General features: G+C 39.5%; 2 protein-coding genes and 1 pseudogene across 7 annotated transcripts in view; 2 read left to right on the top strand and 1 right to left on the bottom strand.

Moving 5' to 3' along the window:
* CUL2 (cullin 2) overlaps positions 1 to 23,663 on the bottom strand; it is a 166,580-nt gene that overhangs the window by 132,120 nt on the left and 10,797 nt on the right. The window lies entirely within an intron of this gene.
* On the top strand, positions 11,529 to 12,729 carry LOC112678993 (protein SGT1 homolog). Its single transcript, XM_035714054.2, has one exon. It carries the CDS (start codon positions 12,159 to 12,161, stop codon positions 12,693 to 12,695), a length of 537 nt encoding a protein of 178 aa, XP_035569947.2. The 5' UTR covers positions 11,529 to 12,158; the 3' UTR covers positions 12,696 to 12,729.
* Positions 12,878 to 23,004, top strand: LOC112678992 (axin interactor, dorsalization-associated protein-like; annotated as a pseudogene).

The raw sequence follows: 23,663 nt of genomic DNA, 5'->3' as shown, positions 1-23,663 counted from the left end.
CGCTGCACCACCCAGGGATCCCTATACTGAACATTTTTAATAAAACAGGTAGAAGAATTTGTTCCTACTCTTAATAAGTTTGTTGCTCCTTTTCTGTTGACATATAGTCTCTAAGATTACCTCTTCTTTAGAATTTGTCATAGTCCATTGTAATTTACTTAGGGGAAATGAGGAATTTGTGAGATTTATGTGTTTGGAAAAGAACATGATAGCCTCAGAGTGGAGAACAGATTAAAGGGAGGCCAAAATGGCTGCAGGCTGACCAGGTAAAAGATTATTGCATTTGCCCAACTGAGAACTGACAGCAGTTTGCAACAGGATAGTGGTGGGAAAAACAGGGAGAAATGGAAGGTTTGGGAGCTATTTAGATGGCTTCAATATTGGAATCGAGGAAGAAGAAAGCTATCAAGGATGAATCCTAGTTTCCAGATTTGTGAACGTACTCGTTATCTAGTCTATTGTTGGGCAATAAATTATCCCCAAATCCAGTACTTAAAAGAATAAATATTTATTTTCCACAGATTCTGTGGGTTGGGAATTTCAGGATGGTTTAGCTAAATTGTTCTTATTCAGGGTTTCTCATGAGGTTGCAGTCATGATATTGGCCAGGACTGCAGTCATCTGAGGACTGACTGTAGCTGGAGGATCTGCTTCCAAGCTCACTTGCATTGCTGCTGGCAGAAGGTGTCAATTTCTCAGTGACATTGGGAAGAGGCCTCACTTCCGTGTGGTCTGTGAGGGCCTCTCCAAAGGACTGCCAGAGTCTCCTCATAACATGTTAGTTGTCACTTAGGTGTTCAATGTTTACTGAGCTAATGTTAAAAAAAAAAACATTTCAACCGGGCAGAATTATAAATTTATGTACCCATCCTTTCATTCATTGATTCACTGTATCATTATATCACATCTATGATGTGCCATGTAGTGTTCTAGGTATTGGGCACAGCATTCACAGAGTCTTGGACTCAATTACCTTACATTCTAGTGAGAAGGAAAACTAGGTAAACACATGAAAAGTATAATTAAATCTAGTAATCAATACTCTAAAGACAATTAAACATAATAATAGAATAAGGTGAGAAAGAGGTGATAGCTTAGCTAAGGCAATTAGTAAAGGCCTCTTTGCTGGTGACATTTTAGCTTACCTGGCAAGAAGTGGCCAGTCATACAGTGATGTGCAGAACATGATTTCCAGGCAGAGGCAGCAGCAAGTGAAAAAAAAACTTGAAGATTGGATGAGTTTGGTATGTTTGTGGAATAGAAAGATAGCCAGTATGACCAGAGCATAGTGAGCAAAGAGGAGAGTTTTACAGCATGAAATTGAAAAGTAAGACAAATACCGGATCTTCTAGAACCTTATAAACCATGGTAAAAGGTTAAATTTCATTTTAACCACTTGGGAAGTCACTGGAAGTTTTTAAGCATGGGCAATCTAATCTGGTGATCCAGTTTCCCATATTTCACAAATTCAAATTCACTGGGGTTGAGAGGGATGTTTTCTAGGGCCACCACAACAAAAATACAATAGGTTGAGTTGGCTTAAACAATAGAAATTTATTTCCCCCCAGTTCTGGAGACTGGAATTCATGATCAAGATGCCAGCAGGGTTGTTTCCTCTAAGGGCCATAAAAGAAGGATCAGTTCCAGGCTTCTCTCCTTGGCTTGCAGATAGCTTGCTGTCTCTTCAAATGATCATTCCTCTGTGCACACACATCTGGTATCTCTCCCTCTTGTTATAAGAACACCAGTTGTATTGGTTTAGGACCTCATCTTAATAGCCTGATTTTAATTTACAGAACTTATCTCCAAATACGATTACATATTTTTGGTTGGGACTTCAACATCTGAACTTGAGGGGGACACAATTCAGTCCATAATAGGGAGCAAGAATGAAAACAAAGACACTGGTTAGTATACTATTACAGTGTTTTAGCTAAAGATGCTCAGATTAGGGTTTTTAGCATAGGAAATACTATACTAAGGAATTAATTAAATAATTAGGGAATTATTTTAAAAGTAACCTAAGTGAGTTTGCTACCTCTAACTGAGAGAAAAAGATGATTCAGGAGTTATTACCAGTTGCCTGAGCAACTGAGTTGCCATTTGCTGAGATAAAGAAGACTGGGGAAAGAACAAGTCTGCAGGGAAAACAAGAATTAAGAATTCTATTTTGAACATGTTACATCTGAAATATCTATCAGGCATTTGAATAGAGATGTTAAATAGAAAGCTATACATGTGTGTCCGAACCACAGGAACTAAGGGTATGTTTTGATTCATCTGGGAATCATCAGTGTTTCAGATATCATACTGTTCTCCAAAACTTTATTTTCCAATTCACTTTAAGTGGAGTACAAACAGGTCTAGAAGTTGAGAGTATAGTAGAAGAGGATCCATTCACTCAAATGGACAACAATCTCTGTATGAAAAGGAATCCAAAGGTGTACCTGATCCTTCTACAGATTCTCAACTGAATCCTATTTTCAGCCCCCACTCTATGAAATGCCTGGTACCTACTTGTCCTGAGACTCTTTAAAGTTCTTCACAGTGAATCAAATTCTTCTCATTGGTATTTACCTCTGCAGTCTCTCTTCAGTACTTTCTTTTTAAATTTTTATTTAAATTGTAGCTAGTTACTATAGAGTGAAGCGTTGCTTTCAGGAGTAGAATTTAGTGATTCATCACTTACATATAACACCCAGTGCTGATCACAAGTCCCCTCCTTAACACTCATCACCCATCTAGCTCATCCCCTGCCCTCTTCCCTCTCTCAGCCCTCCATTTGTTTTCTATCATTAAGGGTGTCTTATGATTTTCCTCCCTCTCTTTTTTCCCCCTTCCCCTATGTTCATCTGTTTTGTTTCTTAAATTCCACATATGAGTGACATCCTATGGTATTTGTCTTTCTCTGACTGATTTATTTTGCTTTGCATAATACTCTCTAGCTCCATCCATGTTGCTGCAAATGGCAAGATTTCATTCTTTTTGATGGCTGAGTATATTCCATTGTAGATATATATCACTTCTTTTTTTCTTTGAGAGAGAGAGAGAGAGAGAGAGAGAGCATGAATTAGAGGGGAGGGCCAGAAGTAAGGATAGAGAAAATCTTTTTTTATTTTATTTTATTTATTTATTCATGATAGACATAGACAGAGAGAGAGAGAGTCAGAGACACAGGAGGAGGGAGAAGCAGGCTCCATGCTGGGAGCCCGACGCGGGACTCGATCCCGGGACTCCAGGATCACGACCTGGGCCAAAGGCAGGCGCCAAACCACTGAGCCACCCAGGGATCCCAGGATAGAGAAAATCTTAAACAGACTCTACACTCAGCAAAGAGCCCAACATGAGACTCAATCTCATAATCCTGAGATCATGACCTAAACTGAAATCAAGAGTTGGATTAACTAAGCCACCCAGGCACGCCATCCCACATCTTCTTTTTTTTTTTTTTAACATTTTATTTATTTATTCATGAGAGACACAGAGAAAGAGAAGCAGAGACATACACAGAGGGAGAAGCAGGCTCTTCACAGGGACCCCAATGCAGGACTCGATCCCAGGACCTGGGATCATGCCCTGAGCCAAAGGCAGGCACTCAACCGCTGAGCCACCCAGGTGTCCCCACATCTTCTTTATTCATTCATTAGTCTGTGGACATTTGGGCTCTCTCCATAGTTTGGGTATTGCTGATAACGCTGCTATAAACATCAGTGTGCATGTTCCCTTCAAATCTGTGTTTTTGTATCTTTTGGATAAATACCTAGTAGTATAATTGCTGGGTTCTAGGGTAGTTCTATTTTTAACCTCCACACTGCTTTCCAGTGTGGGTGCACCAGTTTGCATTCCCCTTTCTCCACATCCTTGCCAACATCTGTTTCTTGAGTTGTTAACTTTAGCTATTCTGACAGGTGTGAGGTGGTACCTCATCATGGTTTTGATTTATATTTCCCTGAGGATGAGTGATGTTGAGCATCTTTTTATGTGTCTGTTAGCCATCTGGATGTCTTCTTCTTCCTTTTTTTTTTAAGATTTTATTTATTTATTCATGAGAGACACACACAGAGAGAGAGAGAGAGAGAGAGGCAGAGACATAGGCAGAGAGAGAGGCAGGCTCCCTGCAGGGGATCTCCAGGATCACACCATGGACTGAAGGGGGGGCGCTAAACTGCCGAGCTACCCGGGCTGCCCGGGATGTCTTCTTTAGAAAAATGTCTATCTTATGCATGCCGCTGTCCAGTTTTTCCAACACCATTTGTTGAAGAGATTTTTTTTTTATGATAGTCACAGAGAGAGAGAGAGAGAGAGAGAGAGAGAGAGAGAGGCAGAGACATAGGCAGAGGGAGAAGCAGGCTCCATGCACCGGGAGCCCGACGTGGGACTCGATCCCGGGTCTCCAGGATCGCGCCCTGGGCCAAAGGCAGGCGCTAAACCGCTGCGCCACCCAGGGATCCCAAAGAGACTATTTTTTTTAAAAAGATTTTATGCATTTATTCATGAGACACACACAGAGAGAAAGAGATATAAGCAGAGGGAGAAGTAGACTCCCTCCTGGGAGCCTGATGCAGACTGGATCTCAGGACCCCTGGATCATGATCTGAGCCGAAGGCAGACGGTCAACCACTGAGCCACCCAGGTGTCCCAAGACTGTCTATTTTTCATTGGATATTCTTTCTTGCTTTGTCAAAGGTTAGTTGACCATAGAGTTGAGGGCCCATTTCTGGGTTTTCTATTCTATTCCCTTGTCTATTTCTGTGCCAGTACCACATTGCCTTGATGATCAGTTTTGTAATAGAGCTTAAAGTCCAGAATTGTGATGCCTCCAGTTTGCTTTTCTTTGTCAACATTACTTTGGCTATTCAGGGTCTTTTGTGGTTCCATACAAATTTTAGAATGGTTGTTCTAGCTCTGTGAAAAATGCTGGTGTTATTTTGATAGAGATTGCACTGAATGTGTAGATTGCTTTGGGCAGTATAGACATTTTAACAACGTTTGATCTTCCAATCCATGAGCGTGGAATGTTTTTCCATTTCTTTGTGTCCTCTTCAATTTCTTTCATAAGGGTTCTATAGTTTTCAGAGTACAGGTCTTTTACCACTTTGGTTAGGTTTATTCCTAAGTATCTTATGGTTTTTCTGTATATTGATTTTGTATCCTGAAAGTTTGCTGAATTCGTGTATCAGTTCTAGCAATTTTTTGGTGGAGTCTTTTGGGTTTTCTACATAGAGTATCATGTCATCTGCAAATAGTGAAAGTTTGACTTCCTCCTTGCCAATTTGGATGCTTTTTGTTTTTGTTTTCTGATTGCTGTGTTTAGGATTTCCAGTACTATGTTAAATGACAATGGTGAGGGTGGACATCTCTGTTCCTGACCTTAGAGGAAGTTTTTCCCCATTGAGAATGATATTAGCTGTGGGTCTTCTATATATGGCCTTTATGATGTTGAGGTACATTCCCTCTATCCTTAATTTGCTAGAGTTTTTATCAAGAATGGATGTTCTACTCAGTCAAATGCTTTTTATGCATCTAAGAGGATCAAATGGTTCTTATCCTTTCTTTTATTAATGTGATGTATCATATTGATTTGTGAATACTGAACCTGCAGCCCAAGAATAAATCCCATTTGATTGTGGTGGATAATTCTTTTAATGTATTGTTGGATTCAATTTGCTAGTATCTTGTGAGGATTTTTTGCATCCATGTTCATCAGGGATATTGGCCTGTAATTCTCCTGTTTAGTGGAGTCGTTGTCTGGTTTGGAAAACAAAGTAATAATGCTGGCCTCATAAATTGAGTTTGGAAGTTTTCCTTCCATTTCTATTTCTGGAACACTTTGAGAAAAATCGGTATTAAGTCTTCTTTAAATGTCTGGTAGAATTCTGCTGGGAAGCCATCTGGCCCTGGACTTTTGTTTGTTGAGAGATTTTTGATAACTGATTCAATTTCTTTGCTGGTTATGGGTCTGTTCAAATTTTCCATTTTTTTGTCTTTCACTTTTGGTAGTTTATATGTTTCTAGGAATTTATCCATTTCTTCCAGATTGTTCAATTTGTTAGCATATAGATTTTCATAATGTTCTCTTACAATTGTTTGTATTTTTGTGGTATTGGTTGTGACCTCTTCTCTTTTATTCATGATTTTATTAATTTGAGCCCTTTCTCTTTTCTTTCTGATAAATCTGGTTAGGGTTTTTTTTTTTTTTTAATCTTTATTTATTTACGATAGTCACACAGAGAGAGAGAGAGAGAGGCAGAGACATAGGCAGAGGGAGAAGCAGGCTCCATGCACCGGGAGCCCGACGCGGGACTCAATCCCGGGTCCCCAGGATCTCGCCCTGGGCCAAAGGCAGGCGCCAAACCGCTGCGCCACCCAGGGATCCCTGGCTAGGGTTTTATCAATTTTATTAATTCTTTCAAAGAACTACCATCTAGTTTCACTGATCTATTCTACTGGTTTTTTTTGTTGTTGGTGGTGGTGGTGGTGTTATTGCTGTTTCTATATCATTAATTTCAGCTCTGATTTTTATTATTTCCCTTCTTCTGATGGCTTTAAGCTTTATTTGCTGTTCCTTTTCTCGCACCTTTAAGGGTAAGGTTAGGTCATGTATTTGAGACTTTTCTTGCTTCTTGAGGTAGCCTGTATTCTATGTAATTCCCTCTTATGATAGCTTTTGCTGCATCCCAAAGGTTTTGGACTGTTGTGTTTTCATTTTCATTTGCTTCCATGTATTTTAAATTTTTTCTTTAAGTTTCTGTTAACCCATTCATTCTTTAGTAGGATGTTCTTTAACCCCCATGTGTTCTTTAACCCTCATGTGTTGGTCTTTCCAAATTTTTTTTTCTTGTGGTTGACTTCAAGTTTCATAGCAGTGGTATCTAAAAATATTCATGGTATGATCTCAGTCTTCTTGTACTTGTTGAGGGCTGATTTGTGACCCAGTATGTGATCTATTCTGGAGAATATTCTATGTGCTCTTGAAAGGAATGTGTATTCTGCTGCTCAAGGATGAAATGTTCTGAATATATCTGCTAAATCCATCTGGTCCACTGTGCCATTCAAAGCCATTATTTCCTTTTTGATTTTCTGCTTAGATGATCTGTCCATTGATGTAAGTGGAGTGATAAGTCCCCCACTATTTTTGTATTATTATCAATGAGTTTGTTTATGTTTGTTATTAATTGATTTATGTATTTAGGTCCTCCCAAGCTTGGGGCATAAATATTTACATCATTACATCATCTTGTTGGATAGACCCCTTCATTATGATATACTGCTCTTCTTCATCTCTTGTTATAGTGTTTGGTTTAAAATCTAGGTTGTCTGATAGAAATATGGTTACTCAGCTTTCTTTTGATGTCCATTAGCATGCTAATGCTTCTCCATCCCCTCACTTTCATTCTGCAGGTATCTTTAGGTCTAAAATGAGCCTCTCGGGGATCCCTGGGTGGCTCAGAGGTTTGGCGCCTGCCTTTGGTCCAGGGCGCGATCCTGGAGTCCCAGGATCGAGTCCTGCGTCAGGCTCCCAGCATGGAGCCTGCTTCTTCCTCCTCCTGTTTCTCTCTCTCTCTTTCTCTCTCTCTATCATAAATAAATAAACAAATCTTTAAAAAATAAAATGAGCATACAGATGGGTCTTTTTTTGTATGCAGCATACAGATGGGTCTTTTTTTTTTTTTTTTTTTTAACCATTCAGATACGCTATGTCTTTTGATTGGAGCATTTAGTCTATTTACATTCATGGTAATTATTGGTAGATATGAATTTAGAGCCATTGTATTACCTGTAAAGTTAGCGTTTTTAGAGATTTTCTCTGTTCCTTCCTAGTCTTGGTTGCTTTTGATCTTTCTTTCAAGGCCACTCCCTTTAATTTTCTTGCAGGGCTGGTTTATAAATGCATTCACAAACTCCTTTAGTTTTTATTTGTCTGGGAAACTCTATTCTTCTATTCTGAATGACAGCCTTCCTGGATAAAATATTCTTGGCTGCATATTCTTCCCATTCAGCATGTCGAGTATATCTTGTCACTCCTTTCTGGCTTGTCACTTCTCTGTAGAGGATCTGCTGGGAATCTTATTTGTCTTCCCTTGTAGGTTACGGTTTTCCTTTCCCTTGCTGCTTTCAGCATTCTTTCCTTATCCCTGTATTTTGCAAATTTTACTATATGTCTTGATGTTGGCCTGCTTTTGTTGATTTCAATAGGCATTCTCTGTGCCTCCTAGACTTGGATGCTGTTTCCTTCTCCAGATTACTGACATTTTCAGCTATAATTTGCTCAAATAAACCTTTTGCCCTTTTTCCCTCTCTTCTTGTCCTGGGACTCCTATGATTCAAGGTTATTATACTTTATGGAGTCACTGAGTTCCCTAAGTCTACATTTGTGATCCAATATTGTCTTTCTCTCTCTTTACAGCTTCATTATTTTTCATAATTTTATCTTCTATATCACTTATTCATTCTTCTGATTCTTCCAACCTTGTGGTCATTACATCCAATCAGTTTCTCATCTCTGTTATAGTTTTACAAATTTTGGCCTGACTAGTTTTTAAGTCTTTTATCTCTGTAGTAAGGGACTCCCTGGTGTCTTCTATGATTTTCTTAAGCCCAGCTATTATCCTTATGATTGTTGTCTTAAATTCTGGTTCAGGCATTGCTTATATCTGTTTTGATTAGATCCCTGGCTGTGGCCTCCTCTTGTTTTTAGTTTTGGTGTGAATTCCTCCATCTTGGCATTTTGTCTAGGTCTCTGTCTTCTATGTGTTAGGGAAGCCTGTTATGTTTCCTATGCATGAGAGTAATGGCTATATTAAGAAGAGATCATATACTGTCTAGGGCCTGGCACTTCAAGAAATGTTTCTGGTGTATGCAGTGTGCACTCTTCTGTGAGCTCTTTCCCTCAGGTCAGTACTTTGCAGTTTCTCCTTGCCTGTAGTGGTGAGGTAGTGGGTATTTGGATCTTGCCCAGTGTGTGGTGTGATTTTTTTTTCATTAAGATTTTATTTGAGAGAGAAAGACTAAGTGCATGAATAAGGGGAGGTGCAGAGGGACAAGGACTCCCTGCTGAGCAGGGCACCTCACAAGGGGTTTGATCTCAGGTCCCTGAGATCATGACCTGAGGTGAAGTCTGACCCTTAACCAACTGAGTGACCTAGGCATTTCCTGTGTGGTGAGTTTTAACTAGGTGTTTTAGTTTGCTTGTCCTATTTTCCGTAGAGCTTAAGCTTTGTAGCACTCTTTGGTCAGTAGACTTGGTGCATATGTGGGGTGAAGGGGTTGTGCTGGTCTTCTAGGGGAGGGGCCCACTGCTGCTCTCTCAGGCACACTTGCCCTAGTTCAGAAGCACCTGCAGGGCACAAGAGGGTGGGAATTGGTGTATACTGCTCAAGCTTCCACTGTGGGCTCTGTGCTGCTCACTGAAGTCTATCTGTGCTGATGGGCTTGGGGGGTGGGGTGCTGGGAAATGGTGTCAGTTTGATATCTTGTCCCTGGAGAAGAGACTGCTGTGCTGCTGCTATTTGGGAAGCCCTCCCAGAAAAGCAAATAATCTCCCCTCATTTGTTCCAGGTATCCCTCAGATCTCTGCCCTCACCGTGTCTGTATCCCAGCTGTCTGCCCACCTGGCAGTACAGTGCTACTACGCTGTATCTCAAGTGCAATGGCTCAGTTTCAAAACTCCAAATTTTAGTGACCTGGCATGGCACAGACCCATGCTGATCCTCTGGACGACGGTCTTGCCACGCTGGTGCCGTTTTCTTCCAGAAGGGCAGTCACACAAACATGCAGGGTCTTGGGAATTTATGTTAAAGCACAGCAAAAAGCTGGCTCCCAGTTAGCTGCCTTCAGCAGGTGTCTCTACTCATATGCTAATGAATGGGGCAGCTCAATGGCAGCTGCTGTCTCTTTTGACCCCAGAAAGGCAGTGCCACCTCTCCTAAATGCACTCCCAAAAGGGGAAGTGTCTCTTCCAGTGTGACCCAGGGAGCCTCGGACCAAGCTGTCTGCTCCCATACTTCTGCCCTTTCTCCACAGGAGCACATCTACACCTGCCAGACTCCACCCAGCAACAGTGCAGACTTCAAAAACATTAGTCCTTGAACTCTGGTGCCTGTAAACCTGCAATAATTAGCCCGTCTCATTTTCCCCATCAATGGTTTTGGGGAAGTATTTTTCTTATACTGTTTTTATACTGTTCTTATACTGTTTCTATACTGTTTTTTTTTTCTCTCTCTCTCTCTCTCTTTCTCTCCTCTCTCCCTCCTTTCCATAGCACTGGTGATTTTCTTCTCCCCAAAACCACATATTTGCATCTCCTACCTTTCACAATGTGGCCTCTCTTCTCTGAGTTATACAATTTGTTCTCTCAGTCTTCAGACTGATTTCTCAGGTGTTCAGAATAATTTGATATTCATCTAGCTGTGTTTGGGGGATAAGGCAAGTTTAGGGTCCTCCTACTATGCACTTTTTTTTCCCCCAATGCAACCTTTTAATTCCAAGCAGAGTCCCCCTCCCACAGCATTATCACACACACACACACACACACACACACACACACACACACAGTGGAAAGGGGTACCAGGGCCTGAGCAGGAACAAAAGCCAGACCCCGGCAAAAAATATATATATATAATTATATACACATATGTATCTGTAGAGAAGAGAAGCTGGGAGTGTGATAAGGGAGGGCAGAGAGTTAGGAGAGAAAGCAGCTTGGGGGTGCCCAAATAAATTACATTCTTTAGACAGCATGGTGGGGATGCATGGAAATGGGCAGGACCTGGTGGCCAGGACACAGCCTGGCCTCTTGATCCCATCCAAAGAGAGCCTGAAGGCCTGGGTTCTGCACAGGACCTAGGTGCTTGGAGTCTAGCTGACTTGCCTGGAGGCTGCCGGTGGGCCAGGGTTCTGCAGCATCTCCACTCTAAGCCATGGCTTCTAGGGAAGCCACAGGGCTGGAGCAAGAGGCTTTGAAGCTTAGGGGTCACCAGGAGAGGAGAGGGTGAGCTGGAGGGCAGGGTGGCTTTTTTTTTAATGTATCTAAACATATTAATGTTTATTTTATTTGCAAGAAGTACTCACTAGCAAGACCAGGAACACACACTTAAAACATGGCAACAATAACAAGCAAGATTGACTAGATCTTAACTGGTGCTTTCTAATGTGCTCCTGTCATGCTCTCCAGAAATGTTGACCTTAATCTTTGACTCAGCATGTCAGCATTTCCTGTCTTCCTTTTGACTTGACGTCAGTATATTCCTTTGAGCCAATAATATTATTATGTTGACTATTAAGGTTTAATTTTCCTCTCTACGTTATTTTGTCATCTTTGTCAAAAATCAATAGATGGTACATAAAGATAAAAAGTACAGCATAGGGAAAAGTCGATAATATAGTAATAACATTGTATGCTCTTAAAGATCTTATGGTCTAGAAGACAATTTTTTAATTTTAAGAAAATTTAAAAAACAGAAAAGCACAAAAAATAACTAAAATACAGCTCCCAAATACAACAAATTTTACACGTCATTTGATTTATTTCCAGTCTTTTTATTTCAAGAAATAAAATATTATAAAGTTAACCATCCCTTCCCAAAAGTAACCTTTTGTCATGAATTGGTATAAATCATCATAAGTTGTTCATTTGTGATATTTTCTCACATATGTGTATCTATAATAAGTAGAAATAATTTATGCATATTTTTATTCACAAAGATGGCATTATTTTGTAGTCTTCAATGTTTAACTCACCATTTTGATTCTGAACTGGCGGACCCAGAGCAGGGAGGCAGGAGATCCAACTGGGTCAGAAGCTGGACCGTTTGGAGGTATTTTAAGGACTATTTTCCAATTAGTCATCAAAAACTTGGGATTTGGATCCAAGTCACAACTATATATTTGGGTTTCACCCCCACGGAGTGCTTGTTGCTGGAGCCTTTGGAAATTTTTGTACGAATCATTCAGACTTCGAGGAGCTGTTTCCTGGCTTCACTGTGTATCTTCATGGCATAGAAATCCATAGTGCAGATCCTGATTTCACTGTCTGGATCAAAAAGTGTCAAGAGGCTCAGAATGGATCACAGCCTGAGGTGTCTGATTCTTAAAGGACTCATCAGTCAAAAATCAAGTATGACTGGTATCAAACAGAATCTCAAGTAATCATTACACTTATGATCAAGAATGTTCAGAAGAATAATGTAAATGTGGAATTTTCAGAAAAAGAGTTGTCTGCTTTGGTGAAACTTCCTTCTGGAGAGGATTACAATTTGAAACTGAGACTTCTTCATCCTATAATACCAGAACAGAGCACATTTAAAGTACTTTCGACAAAGATTGAAATTAAAATGAAAAAGACAGAGGCTGTGAGATGGGAAAAGCTAGAGGGGCAAGGAGATGTGCCTAAACCAAAACAGTTCATAGCAGATGTAAAGAACTTATATCCATCGTCATCTCATTATACAAGAAATTGGGATAAATTGGTTGGTGAGATCAAAGAAGAAGAAAAAAATGAGAAGTTGGAGGTAGATGCAGCTTTAAACAAATTATTTCAGCAGATCTATTCAGATGGTTCTGATGAAGTGAAACGTGCCATGAACAAATCATTTATGGAGTCTGGTGGTACAGTTTTGAGTACCAACTGGTCTGATGTAGGTAAAAGGAAAGTTGAAATCAACCCTCCTGATGATATGGACTGGAAAAAGTACTAAATAAATTAATTTGCTATCACTGTAAAAAAAAAAATCCATCATTTAAATCTATGCATTTTTTTTTAAAAGGGTAGAATTAATATTTTATTGTCACTTATAATCAGACGGTGGTTGGGTATACAGTCTTCATACTTGATCTTTCCTTTTTGTAAATAAAAAAAAATTACAAGTTTTCAGCAGCCATGGGCTGGTTATGTTTTCAGAAAATGTAATTAGATTAATTCATTTATGGTGGCTTCAAGTTTTTCCTTATTAGCGCCGGAAAATTCACCCACCTTTTGTCCCTCTGCTTCCTGGGCGCCGGCTCCTCCTCGCGGGCCGAGCTCGGGCGCGCCGAGCGCCGCATCCCGAGCCGCCTGGAGCCGCTGCAGCACCCGGGCCCGCTGCTCCGCCTCGCGCTCCTCGCCGCCGCCCGGAGCCGCCCCCAGGTGACGCTGCTCGCCACCTACTTTCTGGAGCTGCCGCTGCCGGAGGCCGAGGCCGCAGGACGCGAGCTGAGCCTGGCGCACCGCTTGCTGGACGGGGCGGGCTCCGGCCTCGAGCCCCCGCTTTACAGCCCCGCAGAGCTGCGCCCGCTCCAGCCGTGCACCGCCCGCGCCGCGCTCCGAGGCCCCGCGCCCGGCGCCCCCAGCCCGCGCCTCGCTGAGCCCGGAGGCCGCATCAGAAAAGACTGTTCGTGTGTGTCCGTCTCCCACTTCAATAAAAGAGTTAAAAAAAAAAAAAAAAGTTCCACCTCGGCCGGCAGCCACTGCACCGCGTCCCGGAGCTGCGAGTTCTCCTCCAGGAGGAGGAGATTTGATTTGAGCTTTTGAGCTTTTTTGAGATCCAGGAGGAGGAGATTTGATTTGAGCTTTTGAGCTTTTTTGAGATTTTTTTTTATGATAATAAAGCAGCACAGTGTTTTATTTTTACACAATCATCGTTCAGTAAATGCTGTTACGTCGTGAAATATTACACTTCAATCTCCTTTTCAATAGAGAGGTCTTCTAAGGAAATGACCTGGAGCCTTCCACATTTATCAGATGCCTTTTCATTATTCTTTTCCATTTTTGCAATTCTGGATCCAAACTGCATGGCCCGTTTTGGCAGAAGAGCACAGGCTGTTAAGCCAAGTTCCACTGCTGCAAGACGCAAAATCAGTTTTTCACCAATTCCACGGGGTAAAGTCAAGTCTGCCTTTTTCCAAACTGGTAGGGAATTTAGAAAGGAGACGACATTTTCATCCAGGAAAGGAAATCTTGCTTCTTTTCCGTGATTGCCAATAACTCTGTCATCACGACCAAGATTTCTAGACGATATTCGTCCCAGTTCCATCTCAATTTCCTCATTTAATCTATCCAATCTCATTTTTTTCTTTTTTTTTCTGTATCAACCCAAATATTTATTCATAATAAATTTTACTACTTTCACAAGTGAAAGAAGGGGGTACGACCCCTACACCACGAAGGCAAAACACAAAAGCGCAACTAAAAAGGAAATGCTAGACATTTTAATTCATTTGCAGCCTCTCAAATTTAGATTATTAGTTTTGATACTAAAAAGATGCTTTATGGCTTAACATTAGTTGCATTATAGAAATTAAAATATTCCTGCAGACTTTGATGGCATGTATAAATATTTTTTCAAATAAAGTGGTAAAGCCAAAGTAACATATGCTCTTTTATAATTTACTTTAGAACATAGGATACAACTCAGTCTCTACAGAGGAGGATAAAACAAAGTCTTCTAAAGAAAGCTGTTTTGACAAAAAAGATCACTAATGGAAAATTATTTTATCTCTACAGAATCAGGAATATATGTTCTTCCCACAACAGTATCTACTACTGAAAACTAATGAAAAATCTCTTGCAAATCAAAAGATATATTCTGATATATTTTTATATCCATCCTCCAAATTTTAATTTGTTAGGTAGGTACACTCTGGAGAGATAATCTGATGATAGGAAGGTCAAAGCTTGAATTTCTGCCTTCATTTTAGAGTCTGCCATTATTTCCATTTCTTTTCTCCAAAATGGTTGTCAAGTAACATAAGGTCTTTTTAGGACACTGTCAAGTTTCATTTGGTCCCATTTTGTCAGTGGAATTAAAGTATCTCTAGGTATATTTAACCGTTTAATATCAGAAGGGAGGAGACCAAGCCATCTGATAGCTGAAACTGTGAGATTATGAGCTTCAAAAGACATTGCCATAGATCCATACTTATAGATGCACATGATTTCTATGCATAGTTGTCGTCTTAGCTCCAACCCATATTTTGAATCTTACAAAATTTTGCAGAAATCTCATCTGCCAGTTATCTGCTTTACCCAGGATGGAGAGGCTAGAATTGTATTTAGAGGATAAATAATAAATAAATACAATTCTAAAACAAGAAAACCATACAAATATATAAAACAAAAGTTTTCAGACAATGGATAACAGGCAGTGCAGGACTATGATCCCTGAAGAAACGGAAAAAACAAACTGAACCTTACAGTTGAACTAATTTGCCAGTTTCAAGGCTATAGCACAGGGAAGGGCAACCTAGACAGAGTCTAGATCTTTGGCTGAGTTGAAGAGCTAGATACAAGAGTTCAGAGAGGCCAAAGTCCCTAGAATTTGCAGGACAAAGTAGTACAGAAGACAGAACTCTGAGAGATAGGTTGGGACCTGGAAGAGTCTTTGGCTTTGTTTTTGGCTGTGCATGCAGTAAAAGAATATAACTGGGTCCAAGGAAATGACCTATGGAGCAGATTCTAGGAAAAACAAAGTAATTCCTAGACCTTACACAGGACTGGGAATAAAGTATTTATGATTCCATAAGCCAAAGTGGAAAGATCTTATATTACACAGGGCAATCAAATAGAATTCTCAGAAAATTATTGCCTTAATTATGGGATTAAAATCATCCAAGACTAAAGGCTGTTCTTCATCTACCTTGGTAATCTTAAAATATTAAATGGATCCAGTTTCAAGTACTTACCTATCCACTGTTTAAAGAAATTCGACAGAATCCAGCAACCAAGAATGTAAAATTCACAGTATCTGTCATATGATTAAAAATCATGAAACATGCAAAGAAACAAGAGGACATGATCCACAGTAAGGAGAAAAATAGAAAACTCAATCAACAGAAACAAATCTAGAAATAATAGATATGATGAAGCTAGCAGACAAACTATTTAAAACAGACCTTATAGATATAAAATATATATTCACAAAAGTAAAGGAAAACATGGACATGATAAAGAGAGAAAGGAAAAAATATATAAAAGGTCCAAATAGAACTTCTCAAAATGAAAATATACCTGAAATTTAAAAACACACTGTATAGGATTTAAAGCAGACCAGATACTACAGAAGATAACATCAGTGAATTTGAAGAAATAGCAATAGAAACTATAACAGAAGCACAAAGAGAAAACAAAATGAATAGAGCATCAGTTACCTATGGGATAATATGAAATGGTCTACATATGTATAAGTGGAATCTAGAAACAGGCAGGCACCAAAGAAGTTTTAAAGAAAAAATGGCCAAAATATTTTCCAAATTTGATGAAAAACTAAACAGATCCAAGAAGCTCAAAGAATTACAAGCAGAACATATATAAAGAAAAACATTACAAGGCACATCATCATCAAATTGTTGAACATCAATGATAGAACATTTTTTAAAAAGATTTTATTTATTTATTCATGAGAGACATAGAGAGAGGCAGAGACACAGGCAGGGGGAGAAGCAGGCTCCATGCAGGGAGCCTGACGCGGGACTCAATCCCAGGTCTCCAGAATCACACCCTGGGCTGAAGGCAGCACTAAACCGCTGAGCCACCCAGGCTGCCCGAGAGAACATCTTAAAAGCAGACAGAGGAGTGCCTGGGTGGCACAATTTTTAAGTGCCAGAGCCTTGGCTTCAGCTCAGGACATGATCTTGGGGTTGTGGGATTGAGCTCGGAGTGAGATGGAGCCCAGAGTGGGGCTCCATGCTCAGTGAGGAGTCTGCTTAAGTTTCTCTCTCCCTCTCCCCACCACCTCTCTCTCTAAAAAAAAAAAAAAAAAAAAAAAAAAAAAAGCAGCCAGAGAAAGAGAACACATTATATAGAAAGAAAGAATCAAAACATATTTCTCATCAGAAACTATGAAACTCAGGGGGCACTTTGGTGGTTCAGTCGTTAAGCATCTGCCTTTGGCTAAGGTCATGATCCCAGAGTCCTGAAATTGAGTCCTGCATCAGGCTCCCTGCAGGAAGCCTGCTTCTCCCTCTGCCTGTGTCTCTGCCTCTCATGAATAAATAAATAAAATCTTTAAAAAAAAAAACTATGAAAGTGAGAAAAATATGAAGAAGTATCTTTAAAGCATTGGAAAAAAATTATCAATCCAAAAAAATTATGAGAATACCTCATCCATCAAAAATATCTTTCAAAGTTGAAGTCATAATAAAGACTTTTTCAGATAAACAAAAACTAAGGGAGTTTGTCACTGTCACAAACAGGACATTTTTATATAATCCATTAGGTAAAGGAGAAAACAAAAGGGAAATTAGAAAATATCTTGAACTGAATGAAAATGAAAATATATGTAATGACGTGGATGGAACTAGAGGGTTTTATGTTAAATGAAATAAGTCAGTTAGAGAAAGACAAATACATGATTTCACTCATATGTGGAATTTAAGAAACAAAAGAGATGAACATAGGGGAAGGGAAAGAAAAATAAGATAAAAACACAGAGGGAAGCAAACCATAAGAGACTCTTAACTATAGGAAACAAATTGAGGTGAGTAATGGGGTGATGGGCATTAAGGAGGTCACCTGATATAATGAGTACTGGGTGTTATATGCAACTGATGAGTTACTACATTCTACCCCTGAAACTAATAACACACTGTATGTTAACTAAATTGAATTTAAATACAAAAAATTTTAAATGAAAATGTAACGTGTAAAACTTTGTAAGATACTGCTGAAGCAGTACTTAGAGGAAAATTTATGACATTAATCCTTTTACTACAAAACAAAGTCTCAGATAAAGAGGGAAAATTACACCCAAAATAAGGAGAAGAAAACAATAACAAAAATAACAAAAATTAATGAAAACATAAAGAGAAATCAATGAATCCAAATGTCATTTCTTTGTAAAGAGCAAAAAATTGATAAAGAAAAAAGGGAGAAAAATATATATATTTTTTAAATTTACAACAGTCACACACAGAGAGAGAGGCAGAGACACAAGCAGAGGGAGAAGCAGGCTCCATGCACCGGGAGCCCGACGTGGGGATTCGATCCCGGGTCTCCAGGATCGCGCCCTGGGCCAAAGGCAGGCACCAAACCGCTGCGCCACCCAGGGATCCCAAAGAGAGAAAAATAAATATAAAAATTACCAATAGTAAGCTTGGAAGAGAAGCTATCACTATAGATCTTACAGATATTAAAGGATAATTTGGAATATCTTGAACAATTTTATGCTAATACATTTGACAAATTAAATGAAATAGAGAAATTCTTTGTAAGGTAGAAACCGCAAAAAAAAAAAAAAAAAAAAAAAAGAAACCACAAAAACTTAAGAAGTTTCTTCCTTCTTTTTTTTTTTTTTTTTTAAGATTTTTATTTATTTATTCATGAGAGACACAGAGAAAAAGGCAGAGACAGAGGCAGAAGGAGAAGCAGACTCCATGCAGGGAGCCTGATGTACTTGATCCTGGTACTCCAGAATCATGCCCTGAGCCAAAGGCAGACGCTCAACCACTGAGCCACCCAGGCATCCCAAGAAGTTTCTTCTTCTTAAGAAAACTACTTCTTTTTAAGAAAATTATCTTAAGAAGAAATAGATTACCTGGAAAGATCTATATCTAGTTTTTTTCTCTTATAGTCTTTATTTATTCCAGGTTTATTGAGATATAATTGACATATAACTTGTATATATTTGAAGTGTACAATGTGATGACTTGATATATGTATGTATTGAACAATGGTATATTATGGTAAGGTTTAACACATCTATCACTTCACATAGTTACCTTTGTGTGTGTGTAATAAGAATATTTAAGGCTGAGTGAAGTAAGTCAGTCGGAGAAGGACAAACATTATATGTTCTCATTCATTTGGGGAATATAAATAATAGTGAAAGGGAATGTAAGGGAAGGGAGAAGAAATGTGTGGCGAATATCAGAAAGGGAGACAGAACGTAAAGACTGCTAACTCTGGGAAACGAACTAGGGGTGGTAGAAGGGGAGGAGGGCGGGGGGTGGGAGTGAATGGGTGATGGGCACTGGGGGTTATTCTGTATGTTAGTAAATTGAACACCAATAAAAAATAAATTAAAAAAAAAAGAATATTTAAGGTCTACTCTTTTAGAAACGTTCACATATGCAATACAGCATTGCTAACCATAGTTACCATATTGTACATTAAATCCCCAGAACTTACTCATCTTATACCTGGAAGTTTGTACCCTTTGACCATCACACCACCCATTTCTCCTATACCCCCAGCCTCTGGCAACCACCAATCTACTGTTTCCATTCTGATGATCTTTAATTACACAATAATGTATCTGGGTGTGGCTTTTTTCCTTATCCCTTGTTTAGCACTCTTTCAATCCTTTCAATCTGAAACTATTACTTTTTATAATATAGGAATATGATTTGCGAGAATTTTAAAAACAATATATAAAGTGTTTCATATGTGTAGTACTCAGTAAATATTAAATGCTATTAAAAAAATAAATAAATAAATAAATGCTATTATTTGTCTAAGTGCCATGACTGGCCAAATAAATAAGTATTTGGTATTTCTTTCAATATTGCTAGTTCCAGTAGAGTAATGGCATTGTCTTCTTTACTATTGTGTCCCCAGTTCCTAGGAAAATATCAGTACATAATAGGTATTCAATATATATTTCTTGGATAAATATATGGATAAAAGAATTACTATATGGAGAAAATATAAAAATTGTGTACATACAGATTCAGATTGATTACAGGTGATTATATACATATCAGATTTTATTATGTATGTCAAGTAATTTCTAAGTTTTGTTTAACTGAAGATGTCAACTACATATACAATTACAGAGTAGATTTTATTATTTATAACATTGAATATTGAATAACTTATAAATAATTTTTACTGGAATTTTCTACCTCACCATTAGAAGTTGAATTCACTAGGTTTCAGTGTTAGGTTTCTTCTCCCCACATTCTCAAGGGCTGGCAAGCATATACACTGTGTATCTTCTATTGCCATCTCTATGCTAACAACTCCAAATATATATCTTCAACCAGTTTCTCTCTCTCATTCTCTCTCTCACCTCTCTATTGATTTATAAGTCAAATTGTCTACATCAACATTTGCCTATTAATAGGCATTTCAAATGAACATGTCCAAAAATGAACTATACTTACTCCCAAACACAATGCTCCTATAAATTTCCCCTACTTGATGTGACCTCAAACCCATCAAAAACCTATACATTGTCCTCAGATTTCCATCTCACTTTATTTCTCCAATCTATCAATCATAAAATTAATTTTGGTCAATTCACTTATCTGCCTTCCAATGACACCATTCAAAGACAAGTCATCATGATCTGATTCCAGATTTGTGAGACTTCCAAGTGTTTCCCACCTCCAATATGTCCCCTCCAATTCATTCTCACACACAGCACAGTGGTACTCAAAGTTAGATGAACACAAGAAGAATCATCTGAGGAGTTAGGAAATACTAATCCCTGGTTCTCACACATAAATATTGTACCTCAGTTAGTCTTGGACAAGCCCAAGCATCTGTATACTTAAAAGTTACCTAGGGTTGACTTTCAGTTCATTTGGGGATAGAGAGAGCAGGAAGGAGCATTTCTTTCATTGTTACAATAAAAAAGAGGCCAACTAACCTCAAATTTTTGAAGCTGTCAGACAGCTGAGGTCACAGAGCAACGAACTGACCCAAAATCTAAGGAAAGACCAATGTTTACAGGAAGAGAAGAGATATAAGCACTAATTTACTTGAGACAGGCACAACCAGAGACTGGTAAGATAAATATAGCTAAAATAATTGAAGAATTCCTGAAGGCTGAATGGGAGCTGTCAGCACAATATGAAAATCATAGGGCCTGTAGAAATGGACAGTGTCTATACCCTCATATGGGCTCTTTCTCCACAAACCTTACCAGCACTTACCAAAAAAATTCGAAAGAGCCCTCATAAAGTGTCTGGTTTGCAGTCTAGAAAAGGACATCTCACTCTGAGATTCTCCACTATGGAATGAAAGTCTTAATCTTTCATTACAAAGGTCACAAATACTATTGTACTTAGGGTGCTGATGAAAAGTCATTGCAGCCGGGAAGAACAGGGGTAAAGAGCCCTACTCTTGGCAGAGAGGCAGGAGAACTGAGGAGAACACACTCCCAGAAGTTTAGGGATCCATGGATCTTGTTTAAAAACTAAGGTTTAGTCAGAAAAAAAGTGTGACTAACTCCTTTCTCTCTGCCCCTCTCAGCACCTTTCCCCTTCAAGTTAACAAACTTGGAATAAAAAGTAACAGCAAAATACTGCTGGGTGAGTAACTGGAAATGTACAATAAGATACAAAGTGATCTCTGAGACACATAACAAAGTGAAGACCTAAAGTTGAGGGTTGAACAAATATTATTCTGGTAATCCAAACCTGCCTTAACACAAAATATAGCTACAGGAATTTAAAAATTAGACAGCTCAACTCCTATCTAGATTAATCCCCCACCTTTCCTCCAGCTAAAGACCTAGCAGGAAGAGAGGCACCTGTTTCCAGGCATAGAAACTATTCTACCGTCCTATACAAAAAAATTGGTTTTCAGGGGGCACCTGGCCGGCTCAGTTGGTAGGACACATGACTTTTGACCTTGTAAAAATTTGAGGTTGTAAATTTGAGTCCCACACTGGGTGTAGAGATTACTTAAAAACAAAATCTTAAAAAATAATAAAAAATAAAAAATAAAAAAATAAAATAAAATCTTAAAAGAAAAAAATGTGGCTTTCAGCCTGGCCTCACTGGGGTAGGGGTGGGAGGGGACAGGGTGGGCACAGGCAACGTCAGAGGTGACTGGGAGTCTGCTACAGCGCTGGGGTGCCAGTTTTAGGAGAGGCGCTGACTTTGACTCTTGGGGCCAGCTGGTGGAGGCGATAGACAAATATCAGATATTAGCAAGACATCTACAAAAAGAGGCCCACGCTCAACACAATAATTCTGAACTCACAATAGAACAAAACAAAAAAACCATAGGCAGAATTGCAACATGCTTGGAGTAATGAAGTGCAGCTTTACAGTCCACACAGAAGAATTTAAACTGGAGGACCTGAAGCTAGAACCAATCCTAAAGAATATTCTTACATATAATAAAGAATTCCCATTTGACGTTCAGCCTGTTCTTTTAAGAAGAATTTTAGCACCTGGTGAAGAAGAGCATTTGGAACTTGAAGAAGAGGATGGTGTTAGAGCAGAGTCTCCTGATTCCTTTCCCGCTAGAGTTCCCAGCACTTTACTACAAGCTGCAGACAGAACCAGGGATGAGGTCATTCACTATCAGAATTGAGAAAACTGGTCTGAAGGATGCAGAGCGTGCATCGATCCCTATATTACAGTTAGTGTAAATGATCTGAATTGCATAGATTTAACTCCTGTGGCTTCAAGAAAAAAAGATATATAAATTCATTTTAATGTGGACACTGAGTTCCAGAAGCATGTTGAAAAATAAACCAAAGATGTAGCTATCTTCCTTGAATTCAAACACTGCAAGCCAGGGCACCTGGGTGGCTCAGTGGTTGAGCATCTGCCTTCAGCTGGGGTCCTGATTCTGGGGTTCTGGGATAGAGTCCCACATTGGACTCTCCACAGGGAGCCTACTTCTCCCTCTGCCTGTGTCTCTGCCTCTCTCTCTCTCATGAATAAATAAATAAAATCTTAAAAAACAACACTATAAGCCTAAAAGGTTCACCAGCTCCAAGTGCTTTGCTTTCATGGAGATGGATGAAATTAAAGCTGGGCGGATTGTAATACTACTGTATAAGTAACCCACTGACTTTTTTTGTTTTTTAAGATTTTGTTTATTCATGAGAGAGAGATAGAGAGAGAGAGAGAGGCAGAGACAGACAAAGGCAGAGGGAGAAGCAGGCTCCATGCAGGGAGCCCGACGTGGGACTGGATCTCGGGTCTCCAGGATCACACCCTGGGCTGAAGGCGGCACTAAACCGTCAGCCACCCGGGCTGCCCCCCACTGACTTTAAAAGAAAGAAATTGCAGTAATTAACCCAGAAACCAGTTTATCTTCATTGACATCAGACTTTGTATAAGGAATAATCCTGACATGAGTAACCTGGAATGCCTGTGAATTCTCCAATTCAGTAGCAATCATTCTAGCTCTGTGGAGCAAACACCCGCAGGAAAGAGGTAGGCCGCTGGGGTGCCGGCAGGCCAGAGCGAGCCCGGCGAATTCACAGTCTAGCAAGCCACCGACACAAACGACTCCTTTGGATGCTGGCTTCTTGTAGTTTTGAGACATGTTTTTACTTTTTTTTTTTTTTTAATTTTTATTTATTTATGATAGTCACACAGAGAGAGACAGAGAGGCAGAGACATAGGCAGAGGGAGAAGCAGGCTCCATGCACCGGGAGCCCGATGTGGGGATTCGATCCCGGGTCTCCAGGATCGCGCCCTGGGCCAAAGGCAGGCGCCAAACCGCTGCGCCACCCAGGGATCCCTGTTTTTACTTTTATAGTATCTACGCAATTCATAGTCTCTTTTCTAACTTATCCCTATTGCTTCCCTGCTTTCTGCAACAACACTGCTTGGATAGGATGTGCTCGTCGTCTTCAATTAATACAGCAATAAAAATGTGCTAGAGTTTACACATCTGTTCACTTCTGCTCCAATTTGTTTTGGTTTTTTGAGTTAACGCCAGACTTTGAGCTGATGGGGATGGGGAAGTATGAAACTGTTCTGGGAGGAGGAATTTGACT

This window comes from Canis lupus, chromosome 2 (assembly GCF_003254725.2).
Source record: "Canis lupus dingo isolate Sandy chromosome 2, ASM325472v2, whole genome shotgun sequence".
NCBI lineage: Eukaryota > Metazoa > Chordata > Mammalia > Carnivora > Canidae > Canis > Canis lupus.
Note: the sequence above shows the minus strand (reverse complement) of the source record. Positions and strands in the feature narration are given on the sequence as shown.

Bases quoted from the DNA above. Each gene is read 5' to 3' on its own strand.
- LOC112678993 (XM_035714054.2), top strand. From the start codon at position 12,159: ATGATCAAGAATGTTCAGAAGAATAATGTAAATGTGGAATTTTCAGAA.